The sequence below is a fragment of the Pygoscelis adeliae genome, unplaced genomic scaffold (genome assembly GCF_000699105.1).
Source record: "Pygoscelis adeliae isolate BGI_AS28 unplaced genomic scaffold, ASM69910v1 Scaffold402, whole genome shotgun sequence".
Classification (NCBI taxonomy): domain Eukaryota; kingdom Metazoa; phylum Chordata; class Aves; order Sphenisciformes; family Spheniscidae; genus Pygoscelis; species Pygoscelis adeliae.
The window spans coordinates 5,384,017-5,388,866 of NW_008824411.1; the positions used below are offsets into that span (position 1 = coordinate 5,384,017).

At 49.1% G+C, this 4,850-nt stretch overlaps 1 protein-coding gene across 1 annotated transcript in view; it reads right to left on the reverse strand.

Annotated features, from left to right (window-relative positions):
* Positions 1-497: 497 nt before the first annotated feature.
* The window catches only part of VAMP4 (vesicle-associated membrane protein 4), an 11,809-nt gene continuing 7,456 nt past the window's right edge, over positions 498-4,850 (reverse strand). Inside the window, 4 exon segments of the mRNA XM_009320708.1 lie at positions 498-719; positions 1,788-1,839; positions 2,024-2,103; positions 2,692-2,792. Of these exon segments, the coding sequence (XP_009318983.1) occupies positions 691-719; positions 1,788-1,839; positions 2,024-2,103; positions 2,692-2,792 (262 nt within the window). The 3' untranslated portion in view covers positions 498-690.

Genomic DNA, 4,850 nt, shown 5'->3' on the forward strand with positions numbered 1-4,850 from the left:
CTTCCAGAACACTATGAAGACGTGCAGGAACTCCACATGTACAGTCAAAAATAGGTTTACTGGAATGTCTTTAGTCACAGCTGTAAGCGGCGATACTGAAAACACTGAGCTTGTGCATTCCCATGGCAGGGCCAGAAAGTCTTCTGGATTGTAAAACTTAATTACTTCTTTTTTTCTTTTTTTTTTTTTTTTGAACAAGAGAGAAACACCCTTGCAGTTCTCCACAGAAGGATCAGCTCCCTGTAACATAATGGTATGTTTCTCTTCAGACATTTCCCCCCTCCTTTGCTCCGATGAAAGGACAGAGTCCCCTCTGCCCTCCACAACAGGCAGTGGGGAACTGTTCAAACAGTAGTAGTATTAATATTACAACTCAACCATATATACAGATAAACTGTAGTGGCAAGTAGCCAGCTCCAAACCAGAGACCCAGAATTCCACAGAACAGGCGGTTTGGGAACTGAATCTTGTTATAAAAAAAGTCTGACAGCAGGTACTTGACCAAAAAAAAGAAAAGGGGGGGTGTCATTTGGCAGTTCTTAAAATGCTCTGTTAGAACTGGCTACTTGCCGCCACCTCCTCGCTCCTTGGAGAAAAACAACTTCAAAGCTATATACAGATATCTCACTTAAATTACACAGCAGTTTGGTTATCCCAGAGCCAGCTCCACCGAAGCCTCCAGCTGCCCCGTCAGGTATGGTACTTCAGGACTATGGGTACTGGAAAACACAAAGAAACAAGCTCTCAGCCACACACCTTTGCATGCAACATTGATCCCTGCCAGAGATATCCCTCCTGTTTCTGTAGTGATAAACACCAAGCAGTTGCAAGGGAAAGTGTGTTTCCAAGCTCAAGCTAATGCAATCTGCTGCCTGCACACATGCTAGACAACACTTCCTGCCACCTTCATCTCCTTCCAGCTTCCCAAAATTAAACCAGATGGGATTTTCCATCAGTCTCTCTCTCTCCAACACTCCCACCCTGCTGCCAGCTCTGCCTCTCCCACTGCAGGCTGTGTGTCAGCAGGACAACAAGCCGCAAGGGTTTTGCCGAAGTAATGGGAACTGTTACAGAGATGCCCCCAGCCATGGCCAGTGGGAGGAAAACCCTCCAGACCCAGTGGCATGGAAGAGTTTTGCTCCTGTGCTGGGCTGCTTGGATCCCTAGAGCACATCTTTCTGCAGGCAGAGGGCTGAATTACTACTTCTGCCGGGAAGAAATACGCTCTGGTTGTTATTACCTGTTTAGTAGGAAAAGCAGCAACATCTCTGCTCTGGGGAGCTCCAGAGGGACCAGGAAGGGCAGGGGAAGGGACCAATGGCAAAGCCACAACAGCTACTTGCTGAAAATTAAGCAGCCGGGCAGCTTTGGGGAAAAGCATTTGCTGGGAGCAGACTCATTGCAAAATAGTTGATACATGTGGAGAGGCCTTTGGAAGGCATTGCTCTGGTCTCAAACTCTTCCATCTACTCCCACCAGCCTCAGGATCAGTTGGTGCCAACCCCGGATCAGTACAATCTTGGCAGGGAAATGTTGGCTTTCTTTGGCAACGGTCAGTAGGACTTGATTTGAGCCTGTTCTTCTGCGTGCATGTTTAAACCTTGCAGAAGAGCAGCATGGAGTGCTCTACAGGCACCATTTATGACCGCTTAAGGCAGAGTGGGGCCCAACGGGAGTGGCTCAGGTGCTTTTCCCCAGGGACAACAGCACCACAGTGTCACTCATGGAGCGGAGTGCCACGAATATTTCAATGCCAGACATGGCTGGGGTGTCCTGGAGCTACTCACCGATGATCACGAGCAGGAGAATAACCGCCACCAGTGCTATGATCGCCTTCATCTGCAAGGGGAGTACAGAGGCATGTTACACGGGGTGCCACGTGAAGCTGCTTCTACCGGAAAGGAGGCCTTTGCCTTCCAGCATCTTTTCGGCTAGAAAGCAGAGCTTCTTCATCCCCTCCCAGGGGAGGGCAGGTAACCGCCCCTCCACAAACCCACCCCTGCCTCTTCCAGTTCTTGCTCACCTTGCAACCTCGCCACCACATCTGTCTCCGAAGCTGCTTGGCTCTGTTGCTAAAAGCTGTTGCATTGTCTGATAAACTTTCTATTGAAGGAAAGAAAAGAGGCGATTCAGCAGCATACACACAGTCAGAGCATCCACTCGTTCCACTAACTCCACTGAGTTTTAAGCAATAAACTCAGCATTAGGGGAAAAGACCCAACCACAGCGTGATTCACCAAAGCCACAGCAGATTCCAGTGTGACGCCCTTCGCTAGAGCACACACAGACCTGCCGAGTCCCACTGAGCCCCCTTTGTACTGGCTGCCCTCTGAGGACAGGAATTCACTGTGCAAGCCACTAAGCGAGCAGACAGCTGAAGTGCTCAGGGCTGTTGGGAGACAGACCAATCTACCTTAGCTTGAAGGACCAACTAGATCACAGCACCCAAACGCCTCCAAACTAACGCCTCTGTGCAGAGCAGCAGAAGGCAAAGGTGGAAAGAGGAGAATGTCAGCAGAAAGTCAGATCTGCAGCCCAAGGCTGGGAAACACCACTATCCAATAAGGATAGAAATACAAGCCCAGAATTGTCTGTCATTAGGCACTTTCTGAACTGAAACCAGGTAACCTGGCCCAGCAATGGGGAAGAGATGTGGGGAAAAAGCCAGCAGAGCTGCATTTAGCATCGCACCTGATTTATCCTGCAGGTCATCCAGCCGCTCGCCTCTTTCAATCACCTTTGTGATGTTCTCCTGCATAACGTCGATAACTTCATCCACCTGGTTCTGGACACTAGAGCGGAGCAAAGGCAGCATGAGGAGCAGAAGCAAGCACCACCAGCCCCATTGTGGCACCAGCCCTTGCTCAGAGTCACCCAGGCTGATGGGGTCCGGGAGCTCACCAACAAAAATCAAAGGGGACAACAGTGAAGGAAGGCTGATGGGATGCCAAGAAAGCCAGAGGCACAGCATTGCCTGGGGTGGATCTCTGGCAATCCCAGGAAGGGCGAGTGAACACAAGGGGCTCAAAGAAAGCACGGGGAAGTCAGCAGAAGCAGGGCACCCTCTAACACCTTTAGCACACAAATGCAGTAAGAAAAGGCACTAATTGCTGTTGGTGGTCACCTGCAGAAGAGCTCACATCAAAGGGAAAAAAACCCCCAAAACCACACCTTATCTTTCCAGATTTCATGGAACCTTACACCGCACCTTTGCTAAATAACTTGGGGTGAAATCAAAGCAAGGTGCACTCCCCCCTCCGGGAACTGAGTTGAAACCCACTCTGCCAGGGGCATCAAGAGGACAGTAAAGAAGTGGCTGATGTGAACTAAACCAACTTATTATAATCCATCTTCTCATAGGTTACGCAACTCTGTGGGTAGTCACTTCAGTGAACAGTAGCCTAAATCACACCCGCAGGGTTATTATAAATGCATTTATTCACTCCATAAAAAAGCCACATTGGTAAGAGAGAAAAATAATTCTCCTGGTGGAAAAATACTGCTACATTCTGGTTTGTATTTTGGAGCTAGTACACTTTAATTTTCCTGGAGATAGAAATAAGAAATTTCTTGGGGCCCTAGGGAAACAATACATTGTTTGAGACATACCGTTCCCAGAAAGTAAATGGCAACAGCAACATCTTGGAGGCAATGCTACACACAGGGCAACAAAACAGAAATAGCTCCAGGCCACTCACTCTGCACAAGTATTAGGTTTGACAACTTAGGTTGCATTGGATTAAAAACATTTAAGCACTTCAAACATATCGAAATGCATCCAGCATTTCCCAAATATGCAGCACGAACAGGCCACTTCAGCAGCTCTCCATGTTACCAGAAACATACACCTCCTATTAACAGTGCGCCACTGGTGTTCCCAAAGGGAAGAAGGGTTGCCACCGCCTCATTATTTGCGCCTGCTTAGCACACACTCTCCTGCTCCCCAGATTGTCCAGTCACAACATCTTCCTCTTTGGACCCTTGCAAAACCCTCTCCTCCCCACTGCCATCTCTCAGATGCAGACATTCAAAGGAGTTATTTGCCAAATCAGTTTTTACAGCAGCACCAGACCCAACTCCACCACTTAGAGAGCCACCATCCAGCACCTAAGCTCAGAGCACTCGATACGATGAGGACAGCATATCCTCCACCGTGGCTCAGGAAGCCAGGGCCAAGGGAGACCCAGAGCAACTTGTCCAAGGCCAGTCAACAGGGCCCTGCAGAACCAGAAACAGGGCCCCATCCTAGCCACCATGCCTCTAGTTAGAGACATAGGTTCACATTGACGTATTTCTCCCGTCTCCCTACCAGCTACGTGCCTCTTACCGAGCAGACACTTGCGCTGAGACGCACACATGAGGAGCAGCTGCAACAAGCAATAGTGGTCACAATGGAAAAGCACATGCCTTGCTCACATTTACTTACCATTCCAAAAACGGGCAAGGAAAGTCATTAAAAGAAAAGGCTTTTTTCTCCCAAAAAAGCTCCAGAAAGAGCTCCAGATCTTTGAATATGAAGGGGCTTCTCATCTTAGTATTTCAGGTCGGGCTCTGTAGCACCACTGTATTGCAGCTTCCAGAGCTGGAACAGCCAGGCAACCCCTCAGAAGCCAATTTCTGACTCAACAGGCCTCATATGGCACATGCTGGACTCCAGCAGTGCACATAAAAAACTTGCTTTATTTAGGATACCACAAGAAAGGAACCTGCCTCCCCTGTGCTGCATCGCAGAGTCCGTGGGAGCAGCATCTCTCTGCACCCACCTACACCGTGCAGTGGCAGCTCCTGCCTTCCACATCAACGGCAGCTACCTGCTAGGAGTTTCTAGTCTGGAGGGGAAAGGCATAGAT